This window comes from Artemia franciscana, chromosome 7 (assembly GCF_032884065.1).
Source record: "Artemia franciscana chromosome 7, ASM3288406v1, whole genome shotgun sequence".
In the NCBI taxonomy this organism is placed as follows: Eukaryota; Metazoa; Arthropoda; class Branchiopoda; order Anostraca; family Artemiidae; genus Artemia; species Artemia franciscana.
In genome coordinates this window covers 58,871,644-58,897,796 of record NC_088869.1, presented here as the reverse complement: position 1 = coordinate 58,897,796, position 26,153 = coordinate 58,871,644, and the positions used below count along the sequence as shown (strand labels likewise).

The window sequence follows — 26,153 nt, the reverse complement described above, 5'->3', positions numbered from 1 at the left end:
AATAGGTCAGAATGATCAATCTAGCATTGAGGCTTTGGAAAAGCATCCATATCACCGTTTTAGATAATTTCTGTCCAGATTAGTTTGAACCGAATATAAACTTTAATCCTGTCAAATTTAATGATAAGTTATTTTCGTTTCACTTGAGTATTTGTTTTACCAGAGTATTTAAAAATTTCTATGTGCTTTTAGCTTCAATTGTTCATTCACTGCAATTTATTTTCGGTCATAATTGTTATTTGGTTTTGTTTTATTGGTTTTAGCCTTGGAATTCCCCTTTACTTGTCTCTTAAAAAATATTGTTTAATGTTTTCAAATTAATTGTTGTTTTTATTTCGATTAACGTTGCTTTATCATATCTGGTGTAGAAACATGCAGGGTATTTTGTATATTTTTAGTTGTTAAAAATTAGTATGGCGATTAATCTGCAGTTCAGACTTTATAAAGTGTCAGAACTAGCTGTTTTTTTTGTATTGGTTTTGCTTTGTTTGTGGACTCGCTTCCATTTACCTTAATGTATTTTGTCACATTATTTCGATCCAATGTGATCAGTCATGGAGCCAAGTATTTTATTTCTGATTATTTTATCAGTAAACTATTTAAATTTTCTATCCCCTCCCTCACGCCACACTACTACTATAAACGAGAATCACTCATAGCGACTGACACTCTTACATTACATTTTGATCATCAGACTTATTCCCAAAACGTTGTAAATAAAGTATTTTGAAAACATGAGCACATACCTTTCAATTCACCTTAATACTAACTTGTAAAACAGAGCTTATAGCTGAAACAGTTTAGGCTAATGTTGAAAAAATAACTGTTAGCCTCCCCCCCTCATTTCTTCCCAACAATACAGTATTTAATGTTCTATGGTCCCCTCGCACTTAGTGAAAGTTTCTCTTGAACCCCCCTTAAAGCTCTTTCTGAGATAGGGCAAGTTGAATATTTTGAAACTTTGTGTGAACATATGGCTTCATGATGTTTTCAGGAGCGCGGGTCATTTCGTAAACATAGATTTGATAAAAACTGGACTCTACCCCCTAAGGAACGACAATGAAGAGTTCTGACCCAATCAGAGAGCCGAGACCAAACCTACTCTCTGTTTTACCGATTTATTTTTGTCTACAGTGACTAACTACTAGACTTCAAACCTCCTATGACTGAGGAGGGGTTTTACTGTATCAGGATGCAAACGCTTTAGGAAAAGGGGTACCTAAAAATTGTTTTGTGAAGACACTGGCATATACAGAGGCCTTCAAGAACGCATTTCTGAGTTCTGAGTTCTTTATTTAATAAATAAAATTCATAAAAAAACTACTTCCCGACATTTCGCCTTCGAAGAGCTTATGAAAAGCCATATGAATGCTTTTAACATATGGAAAGGCCATTAGGAATTTTTGATAACGTTACACTAAGTCTGGCTTCAAGTGTTCACGACAATCCATCCATAGAATGTGACATAGCTTTGACGAAGAAAAATTACGATTTCTCTGATGGCTCCAGGGATTTTCTTTGGTAAAATTGATACTTTCTCCCAGAAAGTTTTGGCAGCCCTGAAAGACTGCTAACATGATTTAAGCTTCTGCTAGAATTTGAATTCTCATGGCCCCACCTACTCAGATTTTTTTCTGGTCCTTGATCTTCATCTTTGCCTCAACTTGGATGAGAAAGGTAGGGAGGGATGTAGGGACTGACATTTTGGACAAACCTATGAGGTTATTTTCTATGGTCCTGGTGGCGCAATACCACTGCCTAAGTAAAGAGCGGAGTAAGTTGTATGTATTACTTATTTATTTAATGACCTTTTCACCGAGCTGCTTCCCATAGAAGAAGTTGTCAAAGAATGTCCAAAAGAGGCTCATTTGGTTGGAAATTTAAAGTTCTAATGCCGTTTTTATAAGTCAGAAGGGATTGGAGGCAAGTGACCCTCCAGCTTTGTTTCGATTTTAACCCCCCTCCCCAAAGAAGTCCAATCAAATAAGAACATACAGACTTTGTTCAGTGTAGTTGAAAGGTCCAGTATTCATGCCTTTGGCAATGATATAAATTCTACTGCCCCTAGAGCAAGGAATTTTTGGTTTGTTTACAAGTAAGATTTGCTATAGGAAAGGGGACATTTGCCTTCTTACTTTAGTAACTGACGGTAACCAATTAGTTACCATGACCGTTCACACCTTGTTTTGTTTACTATGGATTATTTGTGAGACAAAAAGTCCAAATGATGATAGGACGTACTTTTAAGTGACTTTTTTCTTGGTGCGATAGACGAGCTGAGAGGGTTGTTACTTCGATTTCACTTTTATTACTTCCTTCATATAATCAAGAAAAATGGACATTTCATTGCTACAGACGTTCGGACCTTGCTGAACCTACTCAAGTAACTAGAGAAGTCTTAGTGTTGCTACTTCAGAGTGCCAAGAGTATAGTCTTCATTAACAGATTCTGGCCCCAGATTCCAGAATAATGAACACCGGTAGTATGTTGACAGACCTGCATAAAATGTCGGATCTTCATTGGTCCAGATGCCGGAATCTGTCAATAAAAACAGGACTAAAAGTAAACTATAAAAAGAAGACCGGAAAACATTCTAAACGGGGTTAATGGTTTATGACGAATTTCAACGGTATGGTGCACTTTTTTCAAACATTTCTGAAATTTGTGGTGGCAACACTGAGAGAAACCGTACCCAGGTACCAATGCACCGACTTTCATTTCAGAGCGATATGGCTGCTAAGGGATGAAAGGTTCCCTCTTGCTATGAATTATTTTGATTGTAAAATAAAATATTATATTCTTATAATTACTAGCAGAGGTGGGAGGTATAAGGATATTTTTCAGGAGCACGACCCCAGGATCAGGGACCCAAATCACTTGGATCTCTTGTAAAACTTTGTTGCAAAAATTAGGAGAATAAGGGAATGCCCCTCTCCATGTTTAGAATAATTGTATTTTACTGTATAAAGCAAAATACGTATAGTATTTGTGAAACACCGTTTTAAAAAGGGCTAAAATTTCTTGTTAAGAGCTGTGAGTTGAAAGTTTTTGAAGCAATCGGAGCATAACATCCAAATATTTGAGAGCTGGTTATATCTGTTGCATTGTGAAATACTTTTAGGAAAAGACAAGTTAAAACTTTTTTGTAAAGACCGGACATTGAGGTAATGTTGTACCTTCCTCCCTCTATGTGCAGGATAATTCCAATTCATTTTAGGCTTTATTGTCACTCTTCACTTTAACCTGAAAAAAATCGTATTTTGTATTGATCAAACAGTTCGTGGTACCGAACTGTAGTAAGGAGCGACCCGGCTCAATAGTAACCAAAACTCTAAAAAATGGAATTTTGGTACCAATAGCTACATCAAAAGAATCGCATTTTGATGCTGATTTTAAATATATAAGTTTCATCAAGTTTAGTCTTACCCATCAAAAGTTACGAGCGTGAGAAAATTTGCAATATTTTAGAAAATAGGGGGAAACACCCCCTAAAAGTCATAGAATCTTAACGAAAATCACACCATCAGATTCAGCGTATCAGAGAACCCTACTGTAGAAGTTTCAAGCTCCTATCTACAAAAATGTGGAATTTTATATTTTTTGCCAGAAGGCAGATCACGTATGCGTGTTTATTTGTTTGTTTTTTTGTTGTTTTTTTTTCCAGAGTGATCGTATCGACTCAGTTGTCCTAGAATGTTGCGAGAGGACTCATTCTAACGGAAATGAAAAGTTCTAGTGCCCTTTTTAAGTGACCAAAAAAATTGGAGGGCACCTAGGCCCCCTCCCGCGCTACTTATTTTCCCAAATTCAACGGATCGAAATTCTGAGACAGCCATTTTATTCAGCGTAGTCAAAAAACCTTATAACTATGTCTTTAGGGACGACTTACTCCCCCACAGTCCCCGTGAGAGGGGTTACAAGTTCAAAACTTTGACCAGTGCTTACATATAGTAATGGTTATTGGGAAGTGTACAGGCGTTTTCAGGCGGATTTTTTGGTTGGAGGCAGGGGTTGAGAAGAGGGGGATATGCTGGGGGAACTTTCCATCGAGGAATTCGTCATGGGGGAAAAAATTTCCATGAAGGGAGCGCAGGATTTACTAGCATTACTTAGAAAAAACCAATGAAAAAATAAATATGAAAAAGTTTTTTTTTCAGCTGGAAGTAAGCAGCAGCATTAAAACTTAAAACGAACAGAAATTATAACCCATATGAGGGGCTCACCTCCTCCTAATACCTCACTCTTTACGCTAAAGTATTTTTAGTAATTTCAACTATTTATTCTGCGGCTTTTGTGATTCAGGGGTCATTCTTAATGAATTGGGACAAAATTTAAGCTTTAGTGTAAAGAGCGAGGTACTGACGAGGGGGCGAACCCCCTCATATATGTAATAAAAACATGAGAATACAAAAGTTCTTTACGTAAGCTAATTTATAAGTTACGTATATCTTTTACTTATACAAAGTTTCGTAAAAAATTAAAAGTTCTAGTTGCCTTTTTAATTAACCGAAAATCGGAGGGCAACTAGGCTTCCTCCCCCGCTCTTTTTTTCTCAAAATCATTCGATCAAAATTATGAGAAAGCCATTTAGCCAAAAAAAAAAAAATGTACAAATTTCGTTTTAATTATTCCCCTGCGGAGAGCCAAAATCAAAACATGCATTGATTCAAAAACGTTCAGAAATTAAATAAAAAAAAACAAGTTTTTTAAATGAAAGTAAGGAGCGACATTAAAACTTAAAACGAACAGAAATTACTCCGTATATGAAAGGGGTTTTTCCTTCTCAACGCCCCGCTCTTTACGCTAAAGTTTTTTACTGTTTTAAAATGTAGAGTTAAGAGAAAGAGTCAAACTTTAGCGTAAAGAGCGGGGCGTTGAGAAGGAAAAGCCCCTTTCATATACGGAGTAATTTCTGTTCGTTTTAAGTTTTAATGTCGCTCCTTACTTTCATTTAAAAAACTTTTTTTTTTTTAATTAACACCAAAAGCCTAAAACCAACAAGAAACCAAAAATAATAAAAGGTGTTGTAATACGAGAACATTTAATTTAGATATAAACAAGCTAGTCTTTTTTCAGTCTCAACTCTCTGTTCCAATGCCAGTACTGCTTAGATTACGCGTTTGTTCTGGCTCTCTAAATAGAAAGTATTCCGGGAAAAACGTCAAAGTATGTAGTATAATCCAGTATACAACTTGATTGCGATCAGAAACCTCAAACCAAGGTAACTTCGGCTATGTTAGGATCGAAAATAAGTTCAAAAAATGTGTTTGTGCACAGTTCTGTTAGACAATAGACCGTCAAATTGGTTGATACTCTCAGCTTTCTATCCTTATGCTGTAGAATGGAAAAGATGTATCAAGTGGTTAATTGAGTCAAATCCAACAAAACTAATATATTCCTTTTAAAACAACTGAAATTAACACTCGACTTAACTAATTCCTTTATAAAAATGGCTGAGAGGGGGAGTAAGGAGTAACACGCACTTTGAAAGCTAAAGTTTTAAAGTAAGGAATGCCATTAAACTAAAGAAAGGTGGTACCGTATGTAAAATGTATGTTAAACTGAGACTTGTAACACACCCACTCCTGAGACTCAGCATAGCCCTGAAACTCTATTCCCCCGTACGCATTACATATGACATTCTTGCTGTAGCAAGTAAATATAGAACCAATGAGAAATTACAGCTTTTGACGTCACAAAATTGTTTTATGTGTATTTTTGAGGATGCTGAAGGTGACGACGCATTTTAGATATTGATCTGTCAAAGAAGAAGCATGACCTGACTGAATGCATATTCAAGAAATCAAAACAAAGAAAGAAAAGAAAATTATACTTTCACAGAAGGGAGCGAAGAATGAATCTCTGAACAGATTAGAGGTGGAGGGGATCGAAAGCTGTGTTGGCCTCTTTTGATTCGGTGTTGCAATGAGTAGCTAGTTGTAACATTGGTAGTAGCCTAGTAGTAGTAGTGCAGAAAGCCCTTTTGCATAGAAATAATTGGTCTTTAACTATAGAAGCATCAACCTATTTGGTATGTATGCATAATATTGGAGTGGCCTACAGCTACATTTAAGTCAAAATGTGCAAATAATATATTCTTAAGTCTGTCAAGAAACTGGGAAAAATAAAAGCAAAGAATGTTAATTAATATTTATTTATGGTACCGTAACAATTATTTATTTATTAATAAATATAAACAGTATATACTATAAAAAAAATAATTCCTAAGACCATACCGGCTATGAATGATAAAATGAAACAAATTGTGAAGGTATGCGATTAGCGCTCAAAAATACTTTACACAAAATGACTGCCCAGGTTTAAATAGCCATTCAATGTTTTATGCCTTTATTTAGTTGCCCTTTTACCGTTGCTTCAAGAGGACTTATTTTAAGTTACTGTATTAGTTTTTGAGTATCGTTATGTTTTTATGTCGTCCTTGTGACCTTTTTCTGTACATTTTTTGCTCTTTATTTACTTTTGTGAACTGAGGACGGTCAAGCATAGGTCTCAACCGAAATATCTCTATATTAATCCATCTTTTTTTCACTACTACCCTCTTCTTCATAATTTGCTTCATTTTGATAAAGCACAAGGGTTGTAATAGTGTAAAGATATTTCAGCTAATACAATTATAAATCCTAAAAACTTACTACTGGTGTCACTATTTACAACTTTTCGATTACCAAAGATAATAATCGAACAGATTTAACGGCAAGTAATGGAGTTTTCCATCTATGTAGTACAAGTGTGATGCTTAATTCAAGAAATTGGCCTATCACATACCATTCATAAATATTGGTATTTCTTATCAACAGGTGTGACTACGATGTAGCTCGGAACTTATAAGCCATATTTCGTCATTAAAATGTTGTGCAAGTATGTGAAATTAAACAGCTCTTATTTTCAGGATAACATTTCCAACGGCATGCAGTTGAAACGTCATTACGAATTTCTGACTCAAACCGCACCTGGTAACCAGGTCAATAGGTCCAGGTTTTGGACTCACTACATGCGCGGTGTACATGGTGAGTTTGACATTCCTTTCATTATCAGTGTTTTAATTGCATATTAAATAAAAGATGATATCACTAAAAGTAGGCAAGGGCAGTAACGTAGGTAGACTTTTCAGCCATGGGCATCAAGTCAGTTTTTGTGCCCTCCCCCCTCTTAGAAACGTATGCGTTATTGTCAGACAAAGAAATATACATATATATTATCTAAAGAATGCCTAAATAAATACAGTACCCAGAAACAAGTTAACTCCTTATCTCCTCCTTTCTCGTTAACTGTGCCGCTGAACGAGAGAAATATCCACGATATTTTAAGACCGGAATTCTTGTAGCTTATTGTCAGACAGAGGTACCCAACGAATTTTTGAGCTTTAAGTTTTCTGATGTAACCTTGTTTTTTTCATTCATATTATCAATTATTTCAAATTCAAAAGGACTCGGGACCCTTTTTTATAGAAAGCAGGGGCGTTGTTTGGGGGGGGGTGGGAAGTGGGGGTAGTTGCCTCCAATAATTTGGAGAAAAATTATTATATATTCCATGCCCCTTGACTATCCAAAGATGGACCCCCTCTTGCCCCCCCCCCCCCGACCCCCTAATAAAAATGCTGGAGATTCGTTGTCTCATAGCAAGATTCACAACTCGACTATTATGGATGGCTTAAATAGAACCCATGGTAGTTTCAAGTATTTTCTAATATCATGCTTTCTTAGAGTACTTTAAAAGAGATTAAGGTATTCTTCGGGGCATTTTTATTTTAGGAAAAGAACAAAATTTGACGTAAACAAAAGTGCATTACCTTCATAAAGAAATGGGAACATACAAATAAGACATTTGCCATTACCGCTTTAACACGATTATTCATGCAATACAAATGATCAATATTTAGACCAAGAGATCAAAAAAGTATTATTACAGGTTGAACATACTGCGTAAGCTTATTATTTTTTTTTTTAAATAATGCCAGGAAATCCAGCTCCTCCCCCGTGGAAAGTTTCCCTAGATGATTCAATCTCGATGAAAATTTACGCCGGATAATTACCATTATCATCTCTACATGTAAAATTGAGTCAGCAAAGAGAAAGTAAGACAACTAGAAATAATTTCGTATAGGAATGCTGACAAAATTCCCTAGCGCAATATTTCCTCTGTAAATTTCACCTCCCCCAGATACTTCCATACCCATGGGAAATTCCACCCGTGAAAAATCAAGCTGAATATTCACCTTCACTCCCATCCAAAAGATGTATGCATACTTCCCAATAAAAAAAAATACTATATGTAGACAATGGGAAAATTTCATAACTTAAAGACCTTTCCAAGGGGTCACTTCTGGTAATGGTGTTCTGGTAACTTCTGTTGTATTCTGAAGTGGTGTTCTGAAGTTACCAGAAGTTCTGATAACTTCTGGGTAGTGGTGTTTATAGAATTCCCAGTTCTTGTGGCCGTTTTTATATTGGAAGAACCCAACAGTAAATAGTGGAGAGGTCATTAGAACATAGGTCCTCAATAGATAAGGCCATGAAGCTATGCCAAAGGCGAGCTTTTTTTTATTCCGCCTTGGCTCAACATTTGTACGACAATCCACACCATTTCATCTTGTTTGACAGCACCTCCATTATTGCCCCCGTTAAAGGTATCATGCAAGTTGTTAGGGAGGTAGTTGAGATAAAACAAAGCACCTTCACCAAAAGGTAGCTCTCAATAGAGACACTGGAGAATCTTCTTTAAGTCCCATTTATGACAAAATTATTAATTCCGATCTTTTTCACATACTTCCACAAATTTATGTTGCATAATCATGTAAGATATCTGATAACAATCTACCTGGAAAGCGATTAGCCTTTAAGAGTGCTGCAAGTAAGATGAAATTGTGAAATGCCATTTAGACTTTTGTTTTTATTCAGTTATCCTTTAACCATTACTAAGAAAGGGTCATCATATTTTAGTTTTGTGTTTTGTTTTAAGGTCTGGTTTCTTTTATATTTTTATCAGTTTAATCCGCACTGAGGACGGTCAAGTGGAGGTCTTGACTGAAATATTTGAATTATTTTCAATTTTTTCAATGGCTGTTTATTGTCCTCGTTCTTCTTTTCTTTGGGATTTTGTGTTTAGTCACGATTAGCCAGTGTGGTCTCAGAAATTATTTTCATTCTCTGCACAGGGGTTCCATTGACCAAGTTGTGGAAATTCAAGCAATGAAGAAAAAATTGTCGGTCCTCTATCTGATGAAAAAATATATAGGAGAAAATATATTTATACAATGCTATCCCTTTCCCTAAAATGTAGTATTTGAAGTGCCCTTCCCTTCCCCATACACTATCTGAACGTTTTAACTCGATTCTCTCAGTCAAACCCAAGATATTACTGAAATGGTATTTTGTAACAAAGATGAATTTAGTCAGGTGAATGTGAAGGTATTATATAGCCAGAATTAATTTTATAGCCAGGGTCAATAGCCTGGAAGTCATACCCGAGACATTACAAATTAGGTATTTAATGTCCCGGATGATTATCATTTTCTTATTTACCTCTCTTCTTCATTGTAACTAGATCCAATTTTCTACAGGGACTAATAGTGCTAATTTTTTAGTAGATTGGAATTGTACATTTCATCAACAACCTCTCCCTGTAAACACAAAATGTGAAACTGCTTGTCTCCTCTCCCCAACAGGACGATACTTTCACCTTCATCTCCATAGAACACGTGAAAAGATTCATTGTTACACGAGCATTAATAGTGATTAACTTGTTAGCTGATTGGAATTGCACATTTCATCAACAACCTTTCCATCTAAATACAAAATGTGAAACTGCTTATCTCCTCTCCCCAACAGGACGATAGTTTCACCTTCATCTCCATAGAACACGTGAAAATATTCAAAGTTCTACGGGGATTAATAGTGATTAACTTGTTAGCTGATTGGAATTGCCCATTTCATCAACAATCTTTCCCTCTAAACACAAAATGTGAAACTGCTTATCTCCTCCCCCCAACAGGACGATAGTTTCACCTACATCTCCATTGAACACGTGAAAAGATTCAATGTTCTACTGGAATTAATAGTGCTAAATTTGTTAGCTGATTGGAATTGCATATTTCATTAACAACCTCTCCCTCTAAACACAAAATGTGAAACTCCTTGTCTCCTATCTCCAACAGGACGATACTTTCACCTTCATCTCCATAGAACATGTGAATAGATTCAATGTTCTACTGAGCCTAATAGTACCAAATTTGTTAGCTGTTTGGAACCTTTCCCTCTAAACACAAAATGTGAAACTGCTTGTCTCCTATCCACAACAGAACGATAGTCTCACCTTCACCTCCATTGAACACGTGAAAAGATTCAACGTTCTACTGGGATTAATAGTGCTAAATTTGTTAGCTGATTGGAATTGCATATTTCATTAACAACCTCTCCCTCTAAACACAAAATGTGAAACTTCTTGTCTCCTATCCCCAACAGGACGATACTTTCACCTTCATCTCCATAGAACATGAGAATAGATTCAATGTTCTACTGGGACTAATAGTGCTAAATTTGTTGGCTGATTGGAGCTGCACATCTCCTCAACAACCTTTCCCTCTATACACAATATGTGAAACTGCTTGTCTCCTATCCCCAACAGGACGATAGTTTCCCTTTCATCTCCATAGAACACGTGAATAGATTAAATTTTATACTGGGATTAATGGTGCTAAATTTGTTAGCTGATTGGAATTACCCATTTCATCAACAACCTCTTCCTCTAAACAAAAAATGTGAAACTTCTTGTCTCCTATCCCCAACAGGACGATATTTTCACCTTCATCTCCATAGAACATGTGAATAGATTCAATGTTCTACTGGGACTAATAGTGCTAAATTTGTTAGCTGTTTGGAATTGCATATCTCATTAACAACCTCTCCCTCTAAACACAAAATGTGAAACTTCTTGTCTCCTGTTCCCAACATAACGATAGTTTCGTCATCATCTCCATAGAACTTGTGAATAGATTCAATGTTCTACTGGGACTAATAGTGCTAAATTTGTTAGCTGTTTGGAATTGCATATCTCATTAACAACCTCTCCCTCTAAACACAAAATGTGAAACTTCTTGTCTCCTATCCCCAACAGAACGATAGTTTCACCTTTATCTCCATAGAACATGAGAATAGATTCAATGTTCTACTGGGAATAATAGTGCTACATTTGTTAGCTGTTTGGAATGGCTAATTTCATCAACAAACTTTCCCTCTAAACACAAAATGTGAAACTGCTTGTCTCCTGTCCCCAACAGAACGATAGTTTCACCTTTATCTCCATAGAACATGTGAATACAGATCGATATTTTCATCTTTTTCTCCATAGAACATGAGAATAGATTCAATGTTCTACTGGGACTAATAGTGCAAAATTTGTTAGCTGTTTGGAATTGCATATCTCATTAACAACCTCTCCCTCTATACACAAAATGTGAAACTGCTTGTCTCCTGTTCCCAACATAACGATAGTTTCGTCATCATCTCCATAGAACTTGTGAATAGATTCAATGTTCTACTGGGACTAATAGTGCTAAATTTGTTAGCCGATTGGAATGGCACGTTTCATCAACAACCTTTCCCTCTAAACACAAAATGTGAAACTGCTTATCTCCTCTCCCCAACAGGACGATAGTTTCACCTTCATCTCCATAGAACAAGTGAAAAGATCCAATGTTATACGAGGATTAATAGTGATTAACCTGTTAGCTGATTGGAATAGCATATTTCATCAACAACCTTTCCCTCTAAACACAAAATGTGAAACTGCTTGTCTCCTATCCCCAACAGGACGATAGTTTCACCTTCATCTCCATTGAAAAGTGAAAACATTGAATGTTCTACTGGGATTAATAGTGCTAAAATTGTTAGCTGTTTGGAATTGCACATTTCATCAACAACCTTTCCCTCTAAACACAAAATGTGAAACTGCTTGTCTCCTATCCCCAACAGAACGATAGTTTCACCTTCATCTCCATAGAACACGTGAAAAGATTCAATGTTCTACTGGGATTAATAGTGCTAAATTTGTTAGCTGATTGGAATTGCACATTTCATTAACAACCTCTCCCTCTAAACACAAAATTTGAAACTTCTTGTCTCCTATCCCCAACAGGACGATACTTTCACCTTCATCTCCATAGAACATGTGAATAGATTCAATGTTCTACTGGGGATAATAGTGCTAAATTTTTTCGCTGATTGGAGTTGCACATCTCCTCAACAACCTTTCCCTCTATACACAGTGTGTGAAACTGCTTGTCTTCTATCCCCAACAAGACGATACTTTCACCTTCATCTCCATAGAACATGTGAAAAGATTCAATTTTATACTGGGAATAATAGTGCTAAATTTGTTAGCTGTTTGGAATTACACCTTTTATCAACAACCTTTCCCTCTAAACACAAAATGTGAAACTGCTTGTCTCCTGTCCCCAAGAGAACGATAGTTTCATCTTCATCTTCAAAGAACATGTGAATAGATTCAATGTTCTGCTGGGAATAATAGTGCTAAATTTGTTGGCTGATTGGAGTTGCACATCTCCTCAACAACCTTTCCCTCTATACACAATATTTGAAACTGCTTGTCTCCTATCCCCAACAGGACGATAGTTTCCCTTTCATCTCTATAGAACACGTGAAAAGATTCAATTTTATACTGAGATTAATAGTGCTAAGTTTATTAGCTGATTAGAATTGCCCATTTCATCAACAACCTCTCCCTCTAAACACAAAATGTGAAACTTCTTGTCTCCTATCCCCAACAGGACGATACTTTCACCTTCATCTCCATAGAACATGTGAATAGATTCAATGTTCTGCTGGAACTAATAGTGCTAAATTATTTTAGCTGTTTGGAATTGCACATTTCATCAACTAACTTTCCCTCTAAACACAAAATGTGAAACTGCTTGTCTCCCGTCCCCAACAGAACGTTAGTTTCACCTTCATCTCCATAGAACATGTGAATACAGAACGATAGTTTCATCTTCATCTCCATAGAACATGTGAATAGATTCAATGTTCTACTGGGACTAATAGTGCTAAATTTGTTAGCTGATTGGAATTGCACATCTCATCAACAACCTCTCCCTCTACACACAAAATGTGAAACTTCTTGTCTCCTATCCCCAACAGGACGATACTTTCACCTTCATCTCCATAGAACATGTGAATAGATTCAATGTTCTGCTGGAACTAATAGTGCTAAATTATTTTAGCTGTTTGGAATTGCACATTTCATCAACAACCTCTCCCTCTAAACACCAAATGTGAAACTTCTTGTCTCCTATCCCCAACAGGACGATACTTTCACCTTCATCTCCATAGAACATGTGAATAGATTCAATGTTCTGCTGGAACTAATAGTGCTAAATTATTTTAGCTGTTTGGAATTGCACATTTCATCAACAAACTTTCCCTCTAAACACAAAATGTGAAACTGCTTGTCTCCTGTCCCCAACAGAACGTTAGTTTCACCTTCATCTCCATAGAACATGTGAATACAGAACGATAGTTTCATCTTCATCTCCATAGAACATGTGAATAGATTCAATGTTCTACTGGGACTAATAGTGCTAAATTTGTTAGCTGATTGGAATTGCACATCTCATCAACAACCTCTCCCTCTACACACAAAATGTGAAACTTCTTGTCTCCTATCCCCAACAGGACGATTTTTTCATCTTCATCTCCATAGAACATGTGAATAGATTACATGTTCTACTGGGAATAATAGTGTTAAATTTGTTAGCTGTTTGGAATTGCACATTTCATCAACAAAATTTCCCTCTAAACACAAATTGTGAAACTGCTTGTCTCCTGTCCCAAACAGAACGATAGTTTCACCTTCATCTCCATTGAACATATGAATAGATTCAATGTTTCACTGGGACTAATAGTGCTAAATTTGTTAGCTGATTGGAATTGCACATCTCATCAACAACCTCTCCCTCTATACACAAAATGTGAAACTGCTTGTCTCTTATCCCCAACAGGACGATATTTTCACTTCAGTAAAGTCAATTCACCTCCATAGAACATGTGAATACAGAACGATAGTTTCATATTCATCTCCACAGAACACGTGAAAATATTCAATGTTCTACTGGGATTAATAGTGCTACATTTGTTAGATGACTGGAATTGCACCTTTCATCAACAGCCTTTCTCTCCAAACACAAAATGTGAAACCGTTTCTCTCCTATCTCCAACACAGTGATAGTTTCATCTTCATCTCCACAAGTCGTTCCTGAGATTCAACTCAGTTCAATGTTATCTATTTCAACGACCATGAACAATAATAGGAAACATGGTTTCTTTCGATTTACCTCTAGGTACATAGAAGGTGAAATATTTCCCCCGATTTAAAATTTAAGGTCCACATGGCTCTCAGGCAAACACTGAGAATTTGAATTCCATCCTTCTAGATGTTACTGGAATAATGTAGACATACTATTTTGATAACGTGAGTGAGCAAGGTTTCTTTTGATCTACATTACAGCTAATTCATTTGAAACAAAATTCCAATCCAAAAAGGGCTTATGACGCCAAAAATTTGAAAAAGTTAAATCCTAAAATGTTTAAACTCTTATGTAAATTACCCCAACCCCATCGCACTCTCTGAAAGTTATGACTCATTCCCCGAAGCCGTTCCTAGGTTATTACAAAAGAACTCTATCGATCACTTGGCCAAAAAAAGTTGTTGTCATGTGATTTACATCGCCACCTAACAATGAATATATTTTTTGGTGTCTAAGATTATATAGTGCAAAAACTTCTTTAGGTGGAACGAAACCTTTTTAGGCCTTCTCCTCCCTCTACTTCCCCTAGTCAAAACTCAGATCCACTTAACCCCCTATACTCTCTGAAAGTTTCAATTTCATCCTCCAAGATATTCATGGATATTTCCATTCCTGGATATTTCAAGCACTCTATTTTGACAACTTGGTCCTACATAACGTTTTCTTATTTACCTTACCACTCAGACGTGAATGTATTCTGATTTGCACAGGGGCTGGACATGACGCTGTAAGTTGTCAAGTTATATTTTTTTTTGTAGTCTAAGCTATAATTGAGCTATTAATTCCTATATCACATTAAATGATTTGCTTAATTCAGTTGCCAACTTTTTCTGGTCAGATTTGGACAATTTGTAAGTAGAAAATCGATCCGAGTCCCAAAAACTTTTTCTAGGGAAAATGACATCCATCAGTTTTTTTGCCAGTTTTTTTTTCTGTAAAATTAGAACAATAAAACTTAAGTGATAGTAGGCTACTTAAGGCGGCTAATGTGTGTTAGCATTTTTTTAGCTTTCAAATCAGCACCTCAAGCTTGTATATTTATCTTTTTAAAATAATTATCCTCGTTCTTCGTTGACAATACACCAAGAAAATGAATTCAAAAATAAATTCAAGAAAATAAAAAAATGAATTCGCAAGTTATGATTTCAGACAATAAGAGCTTCTACACTTTTCAGATTTTTTTGTTAAATACTAAATAAAAATTAACAGACTACTGAGGAAAAAGATAAAGTTTCAATCTATGGTTAACATACCTCAGCGTTGTTGAGCAGAAACCTTCCAAATTCAAATGTAGTTGAACTAAGATTATAATAGACCATTGTGATTATCAGTTACAAGAGAAAACATGCTACAATAGACTCCTCCTATTTGTTTATCCTTTTTGTGTAACGATTGACAAATTTCCAGGAGACATGGACACTCGCTACGATGCATCGGCTCCAACAGGGAGCCGCCGAGCTCGCGCTTCTTCCCTCCCGCCGAGGAGCAGAAGTGCTGGTCGATCCGGAAGAGCATCTTCTGCTAGTCTTCGATTCCGTCCAGAGCTATCCAACACCTATGGATTCACTCCAAGAGATTGGACCGGTGATTATGCTCCTAGTGTTGAGTACGAGCCTGATTTAAAACCTTATAGACCTTCGGCAGGTATGATTTTTTGTTCTCTCACATCAAATATTATTAATTTGTATGAGATTTGTCGGTGCAACTATCAAGTGAATTACAATTCACACTTGTAAATTAAAGTTGCAAAAAACAGTTGGTGACGTTTGAAAATTTAAAACAGATCTTTATACTGAGCTTAAGTTTTTTTCGCTGACACAAAGCATTTTTGGAAGGCAGAGGAAATTTTGAAGACAAAAAATGTTCAGGGAGGCTTCAATTTTGAAAACCGACAAAACCATTGGATGATTAAAAAGTCTCAAACGTTGAGTGAACAATAAGATTTGGACAGATTTGCTGCTCATAAATTTGGAGTGAAAATTTGCATATGCAAAAAAATCGGTGCCAAAATGGTGCCTTAAACCCCTTAAGTGAGCAGAAGGATCTGTGAAAAAATAAGTATCTAGATCTTCTGGATAAAATTGCCAATAGGAAAAACTTCTTTGGTCGTGTGGTCACAGTTAATGAAATATGAAGTTATTGGCAAAGTGAGGAGTTGCATACTCCTAATTCTCCTCGACCAAAGAAAGCTCGAATGAGCAAATCAATGATCAATTCAATACTGATTTGTTTTTTCTTTTGTTTTTTTGCTGATGGGAAATTATCCACAAACAAGTTCTCCAGGACAAAACTGTTAGCCAATCATTTTTTTTTTATAAAACTATCCTTAAAAGGCTTAAAAAAAGGGTCATTAATGTGAGACCAGACATTGCAGAGAAATAGTTACTCCATCATGACAACGTCCCATGTCACACTGCCCTCTCCGCAACAGAGATTTTCGCCTTGAAAAGCGTTCCAGGGGTTCCCCATCTCCCTTATTTCCTTTACCTCAGTCCCTGTGACTTCTTCATTCTTCCTAAACTAAAAAATATCCTCAAGAGTAGTCACTTCAGGACTTTAGGAACTTCCAAAAGCCTGTAGTGGACATGCTGAATACCATTACAGTTGAAGACCTCCAATGCAGCTACGATCAGTGGCAACAAAGTTTTCACATATGAGTAGCTACTCAAGGGAACTACTTGATGGGGATAACATTGATGGTTGAAAAAAAATAATAAAAACTATATTATGCAAAGAGTCTTTCTCATTAATTTTCTCTCGCACCTCGTATATGTGTACATAAATATAAACTTTTGCACTTCATAGTTTTTTATTCTGGTTGATCTGTGTCCTTGCGACAAATTAGATTCAATCAGAAAAAAAGAAAATGATTGCCAAAAACTTTATTTTTGGGCTATTTCTGGTAAAAATTAGTGGCATACTAAAGGAATTTACTTGTATGGTGTCTGCGGAAGAACGTTAGAAGTGGTTAAGAGCTATCTTTATGGTCGCTCACTGCAGGTTGTTATGACGGGTTCACTTCTTGCGAATATCTAACGAAGGTAGGCGTATCCCGGGAGAGCATCTTGGGACCTGCACTTTTAATTCTCTTCACAAATGACACGGTAGACAACCTTGCAGGCCCTCTACATTCTTTTACCGACGTCATCACGAGAGACCTACCGATTCTAAAGCACGAAGACTCAGCCCAAGCCTCCCTATGCCTACTGAGAGATATTTTGGAAATTGAAAAGTGGTCCGACGCATAAAATAATCAATTCCAATCCACCGAAAACAAAGGAGCTGCTAATTTTCCAATCAACTTTACCACACATATACCCAAAACTCATCTTCAAGAATGAAGCAATAAAGAGAAGGTAAGAGCTTCGTCTTTTCAGGATTTACTTCGACACAGATTCTTTTGGAAACCCCAGGTCGATTGGATGAGAGCCAGTTGTGTAAGAAAGTTGGGGGTTACTAAATACTGCGAAAACCTTCTACTGTCCAGCCTCCACTCACTTTTCAAGTTTTTTATCAGACCTATCACCGACTTTAGATGCCCGATGTGTGCTGATGCTCTAAAACCTTTGTTGGTACTACTTGAACAACATGCATAATTAGGCTAATAGGGCAGATTTAGTCGTTCCCCTTGACTCTCTCTAGTTTGATAGTGAAAGGTTTGGTGTAGCGTTAATGGGTCTTCTCTACAAGTACATAAACACACCTCATTCTCAACCTCATTTCTTGTATTGTGCCCCCTATTGCCCAGCTAAAAAGAGTGACACGAAGGCACACGATACGGTCCAATTATCTTATGCTTGACACGCCGAGTACTTAAAGAACAGTTTCAGTCGACACTGCTCTTCGATTTGGAACGATCTTCCCGGGAACATTATTTCTAAAAGTTTCTCTGTTGACTCCTTCAAAATAAGATTGAACAGTCTGAAGCCTGGTGATGGAGCGTTGTAAAATACTAGCCGCAAATCATATATTTAAATGTACCTGGCGCCACGAATTTTGGAATATTTTTTTTTTTCAGTTGTTGTGTCCAATTCTTATGCTTGTGTATTACAATGCCACAAATTTTGAACTGACAATTAGCTGTGGATCTTAATTCCATACTAGGGAGAGTTAATACAAAAGACGTCCGTAGATAACCAATCACTCTGGGTACATGTCTGGGATAAGGTTTTGTACATTCCGCACCGAATTTTTTAAACTTGTATTTTTAGTTCCATTGCTCATTGATGAGTTAAAAAACTCCAAGGACCTTTTTCTTAAAAAAATGATGAACTAAAATTTGTGATCAATATTTACTTTATTTTCAGATTATACCCCTAGGCCTTCAGCGGTGGACAAATTGAAAGGCTTTGATGAGCCGGATTTTTCCGTTCCAAGCAGGTATTTGAGGAATCATCCTATCGGTCTTGAAGTTGATGGTCTTTTAAATGGAGGTAAGGATAGAATCTATAAATGTTTATAAGTTTATATAGTTTAAAACATTTTAATATGAAATATTGAAGAAATTTGATGTTTGCATATGAAATACGCAGTAAATGAATTTTAGTATTATAGAACTTAAGGTTTCATTTTCTTCATGTCCTAGAAAATCAGTTTATTAAACTGTTAACTGGGTAGTAATACTGAACATGGTTGTCGATATTAATGATCTTTATTGAAAATTTTCATGGCACAAGGCCGTTAAAAACTTAAGGCTGAATCACAGGCTGAATGTCCCACTTCAAACTTTTTATTTAGGATTATATATTGAAGAAAAGTATAGTATATTGAAGGTATGTTTTAAAGGTGTATTATATTTTAGGTTTATTTTATTGAAGAAACTTGACGGTTGCGTACGAAACATGCAGTAAATGGATTTTAGCGTTATGAAATTTAAAGTTCCATTTCCTTTATGTACTGGAAAGTCAATTTTTCCAACTGTTAACTAGGTTTGATGTTGACATCAAAAACTTGAGCTAGAATCCCGGCCTGAATATCCTACTTGTAAACTTTATATTTAGGTTTGCTTCTAAGACTTTCTTAAGCTTAACTTGCTTTTAAACAAATCATGAGAAAGGATTTCAGGAATAGGTTCCCTATAAATATCCTTTTAAGTGGAGGTGGATACTCTTACAAATCCGTTCCCCAAACACTCAGTGTAGAGTACCACTTCTTATAGGCAACCTGATAAAACTGTTTCTGTATATTTGTCGCATCAACTTGACACATGGCGAAGCTAGTTGAGATGAATCGTTGGAAGGAGATTGATGAATGTATCCATAGAAAAGAGTCATTGGCACCACACAAAATCCTTCACTTAGAGGTTGCAATGGTACCATACTGATTGTTAAAGCCCCCTCCCCCTTGACGCCCTATTTGAGATTCTTTGAAATGGTGCTTGTAGGGTTTTAGGAACCCGTGCAAAAAGCGAACATCCATATTCACCAATAGGCTCAAGGCAAGACTTGTTCTTCAAGTAAAGAAACTCACTCAGCTTTTTCACGCTGGATGATCAGACCCTAAAGAGGATGACGAAGTTTATCATCTCTTTTGATTGCCTCATTCTTCAAAACTTGAAGAATGAAGACGATCAGCAACTTGATAGCTATGTACCGAGGAAACCGGATTGTAGGTACACGAAAACTTACGGTTTTTGTGTTTATGGACAGCCGTATGGGATCATAGCATCGTCAACAAAAAAACACAGACGTAGTTTCCACAAAAGACCTATTGTCTACCCTTTAGATCCAAGAAAGTGACAATAATTATAAAGTGTGACAGATGACGGTAAATTGCTAGTTTCGTCAATTGCGGTAATCGTATCTTAAGTCGGGTAAAACTTAAAGGACTATAGAGATTAATTAGCTAAGTTATAACAAAAAAAATCTTCATCCTAAATTAATCAGGATTGGAAGACATTGCTATCATTCCTAAGACTTTTAACATCTGGGCCGTGATAATTTCTTAAGCCACATTGGCCTGTCATAGTATAAATCAAGAAAACGATCAAAAATGGGGTTTTTAAGGTCAAATGAGAATGCTGAAAAAACACACCAAGCGCATATTTCGAGAGGATAACCGCCTCCCTTCTTCGGTGCGAACAAAATAGTATATACAGAGAAAATGCAGAAGAAAAACAAATATAACAAACGTGGAAAGTTAATTTGAAAAATAAACAATAACGAAAAACCAAAAACTTAAAAGGGAAAATAAAATTCAATAAAAGCCATAAATTATAAGAATTTAAACCAAATACCTAGCAACCATGAAGCGAGTCATTTGCCAATATCTGCGATTTTCATAAAATCAAAAAAGTAGAACTGTCATCGACGGATACTAGCGAACAACTAAAAAAATCATTCACTCAAACGAAACGAACCAGTAAATAAACAAGTTGGAGAACTATGTCATCTGATTTCTGATTTTAATAATTGCATTCCTTGCAGAGACCTTTTGCTATCTAAAGGGTTGTTGAAGTGTTTGATTATGTGATTGGGAAGGTGGTTCAAGGCTTATTTCAGGGATTACTAAAATATCGGCTTCTCTTTTGATAATACATAAATTTCACCTCATTGACACCCCCCCCTTCACCAATAGAAGCTGATATCCTCATGGAAGACCTTGAAGAAAGGGTTATTTCACAAAGTCTTTGTAAATCTGAATTTGGTTTCGTTTTAAGGATGATATTTTTTATTCATGGGAGCACGGTGAAGAATCTTTAGCCTTTCCTTCACTTGCTTAACTCCTTGGATACTAAACTCAAATTTTCTCAGGAACCAGAAGTAGATAGGTGCGTTCCTTTCTTGGATGTTCTGGGGCACTGAAATGAGACATGTTTCAAGTTTGGGGTAAATAGAAAACCTACAAATAGTGATCGTTACTTAAACTATTCCTCTAATCATTCTCCTGTGGTTAAAAGAGGAGTGGTCATTTCTCTAATTAATCGAGCATTGCAGGTTTGCACCACGTTTCCTGGATTCAGAGCTCGACCACCTTAGGGATGTTTTATTTGGCAATGGTTATCAAATTAGTTTAACAAATTTTGTAATTGAAAAACGTATGAAGAAGTAATCAGATAGTGGCACAGTAAACAAAAATCAAAGGGAAAATTTCGTTTATCTTAGTAAGCGGAAAAAATAGGAAATTTTGATCCTGCCCTTGCGGAACACATATTTGATCACCCGGAACATACTATTTTATTTAACCAAGCTGGCTTAGTTTCACATGACAAAGATATTGTACAGCACTACAGGGAAGCTTTTGAAATATTTAAATGCCAACATTTAGATCTAGCTTTGAACAGAGATTCCCGTGATTTAAGAACTAATGAGGGTTTTCTCAAAAGAGAAGCCGACACTTTAGCAATGCCTGAAATGAGCCTTGAACCACCCTCACAATCACAGAATAAAACAAACTAACACCCCCTCAGATCTCAAAGGGTGTCAGCAAGGAACGTAATTATTAAAATCAGATGACATAGTTCTCCTACTAATTTAATTGCTGGATCGTTTTTTATTGAGTGAATGAGTTTTTTTCTTTTATTTCTCGGTTATTTACTAGTATCCGTCAATGGCAGTTCTATTTTTTTGGATTCCGTGCAAATCGCAGAAATTAGCGAATGGTACGTTTTATGGCTGTTATGTATTTGGTTTTAATTCTGATATTTTTTGGCTTTTATTGGATTTTCTTTGTCTTTTAATTTTTTTTTTCATTTTATTCGCGCTGAAGAAGGAAGGTGGTTGTCCTCTCGAAATATTCGCTTTGTGTTTTTTTTCAGTATTCTCGTTTGGCCTTAAAAATCCCATCTTTGATCGTTTTCTTTCTTTATATCTGGACCATACTCCCTTTTCCAGATTAGTTACTTAAAAAACTGAATAATAATATTTAATCTCAGGTATTTATTCAGGGGAAGGGTGGGGACGAAAGTAAGCTGAGATAATTACAGTAAAAAAAATAATCGTATAATCTTTGTTTTTTTTTCATCAGGGTCAGTAATGAAAAGAGGTGGTTAAGCTAAATAAATTGAAACGACAATTTTTTTTCAACTGGAACTCCTTCGTCAACCCTCGCTCTCTACGCTAAAGTTTGACTTTTTCTCACAATTCTTTAAGAAAGACTGTTCAAACACAAGTGCTTTTGAATTTGAATAAGAAGTATTTTTAAAGAGCTTTAGCGCAAAGAGCGAGGGCCAAGGAAGGGACATCCCCCTTCATATACGGAATAATTTCTTTTCGCTTTAAGCTTTGATGTTGTGCCCTACTTTCAGTTGAAAAATCTTGCTTTTTGTAATAATTTAACTTCTGACCATTTTTCAAACCATGTCAGGAAATCCTCTCCCCCGTGTAAAATTCCCCAGGAAAATTTTCCCATAGAAACTTCACACTCCATGGGAAAATCCCCTTCACAGAAAATTCTCCCCCGAACAATTCCCGTTTACTTCTAAATAATAAATATTGTATGTCATCAATGGGCAAATTGCTTATTTTACAGCCCTTTTCTTAGGGGCAGTGAGGGGTTTAATCATCCCCATAGGCTTTAGTTATTGGACTTTGAACTAAGCTGAACAAAATGGCTGATCATTTTGACCCAGAGGTCCTGGATTTCGTGAAAGGGCTCATTCAAACAGAAATTAAAAGTTCTAGTGCCCTTTAAGTGACCAAAAAGATTGGAGGGCAACTAGGCCCCCTTCCCGATCAAAATTTTGAGACAGCCATTTTGTTCATCATAATTGAAAGGCCCAATAACGATGTTTTCGGATGTAACATGACCCTCTCACAGCCCCAGGGGCTTGTCTTTAGACTATAAGATTTCCGCATCGTTTACGCATTGTATTTTTTATTTGGAAGTATGAATACATTTTCTGCTGGGGGGGTTTACATGGGGAAAATTTCCATGGGGAGGGAAGTTTCTAGGGGGTGAACTTGTCAGGGGAAAGTATACACTGGGAGGAACTGGACAGAATTCTTAAACAAAATTATTTTTATATTCCTTGCTTTCTCTTTTCCGTCTCAATCTTATGCGTGGAATAATTGTCAGGGGTTACTTTTCATCATGAATGGACTGTCTAGAGAATATTTCTGTGCGGAGGGGGATTTCTCTGCGGAGGTGGGGCCAGATTTCCCGGCATTATTTAAAAAAGATCAGAAATCAAATAAAAAACAGTTTTTTCTACTGAAAGTAAAGAGCAGCATTGAGACTCAAAACGAACAGAAATCATTACGTGTATTAAGGGATTGCCCCCCTCCTCAAAACCTCGTTCTTTACGAAAACGAGAATTTTGAATTTTGTCCTCATTCTTTAAGAACGACTCCTGAAACACAAGGGTCGTTTAATTACAACAATAAAAAGCTTTTTTCAAAGTACTAAACGACTTTAGCGTAAAGAGCGAAGTGTTGAGGAGGGGGCTATCCCCTTCATATACATAATAATTTCTGTTCGTTTTAAGTTTTAGTGTTTACCCTTACTTTCATTAGAAAAACATTTATTTTTATAATTTTATTAAGGGATGATTCGTTCCCAGTCAAACCGAGCTAAGGAAAGATCCGAATTTTAACTGTAGCTAGTTCTTATTGTTCCTTAACGTAGTTAGACAGGGAAGAAATTATTTTTTTTATTGTTCCCCAATAACACAAAAAAAAATTTGGCTATTCCCTTTTAGTTAGTCAAAATTAACATCATTCCCAAATAAAACGTAGAAAGTTAGAAATGAATTGAAATGAGGCTCTCTCAATAAAACAGACCTGGATTTATTTTCGCTCTTAAACAATGAATTCTATTAAGAATAAGCAAAAATTGTAGCATTCTTAAACTGTTGGAAATCTTGGCCATTTACACAGACAAGCACTAACAAATTTATGTTCAGGTCTTTGTTATCTCTCGAGTAGTGTGTCATTTTGTGATGGGCATATGCTTCTCAGTAACAGTGACATAAAGATGGCCAAGATAGATTATATCATCACTGTTTTAAATTTCTACTTTCATAACGCGATTGTTTAGGAACAGGAGGGTAATTAGTTACAATCTTGCAATGAATATTTTTCTATCCGTAGAAAGATTATGTTTAGGTGTAGCTGATGGCGTGCTAATCCGTCTTAGTTCTAACAAATTGTCTTACTCACCGGGTTTGTATTTTTTTTCTTTTCTTTCGATTTTGCTTATTTATAGTTTTTTCCTATTATGCTTCATTTTTTTTCTTTTTTGTAAGTGGGTAACAAATATATCATTATTATTAGAATAATGGTATAATCTCGAACATCTAAAATACTTTTCAGAAATTCATAGTCATAATTTAAAAAAATGTCAAAAATCAAGATAAATCATTAGATCGTCAGAATGTTAAAGATCTATAAAAAAAACAATTTAAAGATATTAAAGGATTAAAGATCCATTTTGGGCACTTTGCTGAGACGAGTTAGGTTTCAAACAGTGGAGGTGGAAGGTAGCTTAATTTTGTTTAAGTGTTGGCTGCTTTAATTCAATCTGTCAAGCCAAAGAAGCAGCTACAAATACCCATTTTTGTGCAAAAACAATACAATTTTTCAGCAGATGAGCATTCCCCCCTCCCCCCCAAAAAAATCAAATCGCGTATTATAAAAAAAAAAAAATCTAAAGAAATTTGGTACGTTTGTCCCGAATTCAAAGTTCGACATGCAGGAGACAAAAGACTTTGGTATAACCCTATGATTAGTGATTTCTTCTGAGCAACTTATTGTTATTGTAATGTAAAAGATACATGGAAAAACAATATGCTGCAGATTTAAAATTCTAGTTATTTCTTACAACTAGGTTTAATATATAGTCAACAACATAGCAGATTTCAGATATAATTATAAGAAGGTTACAAAGGTAAGATATAGTTACAAAATTAATTAAACTCTGGGTTCATAGACATTACATTTTTGATTCTCCTATGACTATTCTTTTATGATTTTCCTATAACCATTGTTTGAAAGGCTACTGTGTTTTTTGAAGTTGTTTAACTCTATTTATTTTTTGTCAGAAAATGATAATAATTACAAGTGCCTTTGGTTTGGAGCCAAGTACCAACCTAAAATAGGTCTATTTTTTAAGCTTAGTAATATTTTTTATCGGCTGCTTTCTAATCTTTGCGAGAACTCAGGAAAGGTTTGATGCTATTAATTTTCTACGCGCTTTATTTTTGGTCAATCGATTCTGGCATGTCGACTCTATCGCTAAAGCATGTTTTCTTTTCTTTGCATGACTAACAGTTGGCGTTCCTCAGATGCCAGCGCAAGAACCAGAAGGTCCATCAGCTGAGGAGGCAAAAACTGCATTAGAGATCCTTCGCTCGTTCTTGGACAACCGTGCAAACACAACTGAGCTCCCATTGTTTGATGCATTGCGTGAAATCGACGTTTTTGTTCGGTCCTCCTACCGTCACGAATCTCGCTACTCCTTTCAAAAAAGCATTCAAATGACTTCAAAGAGGATGCACAAGAGCGTCCAAAAAGTTATAACAACTGAAGGGTAGATTTTATCCTTCAATGTGGAGCTTACTGCCAAATTTTTTCTTGCTGCTAAATTTAGCTAAGTGAAATTGGCTCGAAATCATGTTCCTGCCCCCGCTGAATGAGTGGCCAAAATTTATTTATCTTTCTTGAGTTTTTAGACTTTTAATTATTCTTTAGATGTGTACATACTTAAATGGTAACGTTTTATACTGGTCTGAAATTTGAGAACATTTAGGAAAGCGTTTGTTAGCCAAAAATTCTTCCAATTATTTGGATTTTCCAGGATTAGAGAACATGTTCCTCTTTCATGTCTAAATAGAATATTTGGACGGAGGATATCACGTTCCAGTCATTTCTGGTAA

General features: G+C 36.0%; 1 protein-coding gene and 1 long non-coding RNA gene across 3 annotated transcripts in view; one reads left to right on the top strand and one right to left on the bottom strand.

Annotated features, from left to right (window-relative positions):
* Nucleotides 1–26,153, top strand: part of LOC136029539 (uncharacterized) — a 59,221-nt gene that overhangs the window by 5,086 nt on the left and 27,982 nt on the right. The window contains exons 2-5 of one of the 2 annotated variants that reach the window (XM_065708011.1): nucleotides 6,911–7,028; nucleotides 15,749–15,985; nucleotides 18,649–18,774; nucleotides 25,549–25,998. In XM_065708011.1, the coding sequence (XP_065564083.1) occupies nucleotides 6,929–7,028; nucleotides 15,749–15,985; nucleotides 18,649–18,774; nucleotides 25,549–25,811 (726 nt within the window). In that variant the 5' untranslated portion in view covers nucleotides 6,911–6,928 and the 3' untranslated portion in view covers nucleotides 25,812–25,998. Of the gene's footprint in view, nucleotides 1–6,910; nucleotides 7,029–15,748; nucleotides 15,986–18,648; nucleotides 18,775–25,548; nucleotides 25,999–26,153 lie in introns of those variants that run through there. The other variant, XM_065708010.1, reaches the window with a different exon arrangement.
* Nucleotides 1–26,153, bottom strand: part of LOC136029541 (uncharacterized) — a 59,345-nt gene that overhangs the window by 14,912 nt on the left and 18,280 nt on the right. The window lies entirely within an intron of this gene.